Source organism: Pteropus alecto, unplaced genomic scaffold (assembly GCF_000325575.1).
Source record: "Pteropus alecto unplaced genomic scaffold, ASM32557v1 scaffold185, whole genome shotgun sequence".
Taxonomy (NCBI): domain Eukaryota; kingdom Metazoa; phylum Chordata; class Mammalia; order Chiroptera; family Pteropodidae; genus Pteropus; species Pteropus alecto.
In genome coordinates this window covers 7,773,457-7,775,396 of record NW_006438088.1, presented here as the reverse complement: position 1 = coordinate 7,775,396, position 1,940 = coordinate 7,773,457, and the positions used below count along the sequence as shown (strand labels likewise).

The 1,940-nt window shown below is 42.7% G+C and overlaps 1 protein-coding gene across 1 annotated transcript in view; it reads right to left on the bottom strand.

Annotated features, from left to right (window-relative positions):
* Positions 1-404: 404 nt before the first annotated feature.
* TXLNB (taxilin beta) overlaps positions 405-1,940 on the bottom strand; it is a 39,457-nt gene continuing 37,921 nt past the window's right edge. The window contains exon 8 of the mRNA XM_006915420.1: positions 405-1,148. Coding sequence (XP_006915482.1) covers positions 405-1,148 — 744 coding nt within the window. The remainder of the gene's footprint in view (positions 1,149-1,940) is intronic.

The window sequence follows — 1,940 nt, the reverse complement described above, 5'->3', positions numbered from 1 at the left end:
TATGGAACTTATTAAACTATATATAGAAATAAATACATCGCACTTTCAGTACTTATATATTGTAGTGGAAGTCTGTAAATACCAAATCTCACTGTTGATTAACAAATTGAATTAAGTACCATCTTAATGGCAAATTAATATAAATTTTCTACGCATATCTTTCGTTGGCATTTGGGAAAATTATACTACCAACTAGTGTTATATAGAAAAGCTCCAAATTAAAGCTCAGTTATAAATTGAGAACAAATAGCAAAGTCCAAATGTGCTCTGCACAACATTTAAAAAGTGTTCTAATTAATTCTCTTCCATTAGACATCCCTAGCCGATAATGCCTCTTTCAGAAGCAATCTGTTACGACAAAGATGTGAAGTCAGTAAGAGCGGCCTCCGAAGGCGAAGTGAGGCTTAGTCTGCTGGCTCCAGACTGGTGTCCTGTGCTGCGGCCGGAGGTGGAGGCTGCATATTGGGCTCACATCCAGGCACCCCAGCTGGAACTTGCTCACCTGAGGGGGGTAGTGAAGTAGGACCATTTACCTCCACAGCCGGTAGGGAGGTCTCGACTGGGACCTGTGGCACCTGACTGGAACCTTCTGCCTCTGGCTTCTGGCGCTGCTGATCAGCCTGTGCTCCAGCAGGGAGACCCTGGTCTTCGGGCTCTGCTCCCGACCTCACAGGGCGATTACTGCCCTTGGGGGGAGGTTCCGCCTCACTGCCTCCTTGAACCTCAGCCTGAGGAGCTAGGGTAGGCAGGGGACCCTCTGAATGGCATGAAGGGATCAGAGGCAATTGTTTCCGCTCCTTGAGGGCCGTATCACTGCCCGCTCCAGGACTGCTGACTTCTGGTTGGAATTCTATAGACTGGTGTAGGGGCGATTCTTGGTGATGAATTACCATAAACGCTGTGGCCAGACTTTTTACAGCGTCGTGAATGCTGTTGGCATCCTCTGTGTTAGTCTCTTCACCCACAGAGACAGTTGACTCTGGCTCTTCGTCGGAGGTGTTCTGACCTTGGCCATCCTTTTCAGACATTTTCGCTTCCCTAATTTTTTTGTAGAGTTCATTTCTCTCTTCTTGTAAAGCTCGACAGAGATTCTCTAGTCTCCCAATTTTCATCACGAAGCATTCATATTCTTTAGCTCTCAATGCTTTCTGTGATTTGAAAACACACACACACACACACACACACACACACACACACAATATCATGAAAAGCAAAATTGCCAGGATGCTCTCTGGAGACAAGCAAACCCATGTGTCCAAGAATTTGTCTATTAAGCTCTAGAGTTTGACCATAGATTGGTGCCAGGACAGATGCTTGGTCAGAGACATCAATTCTTTTTTTTTTTCTTTTAGTCATTTAGAATTTAAGAAAGAAAGATGGCAAAGCCTCTTTCTGTTTCCGTCTACAGCCACTAAAATTGTAGATGATTTTTTTCTGTTTGTAAGACTTAGAGGGTGTAAGCAAAAGCTTGTGGCAAAATGAATGAGATGGACTGGGACTTGGCCATCAGCAGTGCCTTATCTATTCTATAGATAAACTGCTATATGCTAATCCAGCAACTGTTTGATTTATGTTGATGAATAAAAAGCTCATCTCTTTGGAATTGGCTGCAATTTGGGATGAATTGTTAGAACAGTAATTATAACCAGAGAAACTCACCACACTCTAATTCATGATGCTGGCTGCTCAAACTGTTCAATGTTCCTTCTTTTCTCTAGAAATGTTGGCGCGTTTGTGCATGAAATTGTTCCTAATCATTTTACTCTTTCATCTCATCTTTGTGCTACTCTGTACCCATTAAGACTTTTTTTTTTTAAACTTGTTTACATGAAGAGACCTTTACTTGTAAGCCCTTCCTCTCAGATCAAGGGCCATGTATCTTTGCCTTTATAGTCCTAAAACCCACTTCAAGGCCGACACAATTTTAGTTTTTTAATGAC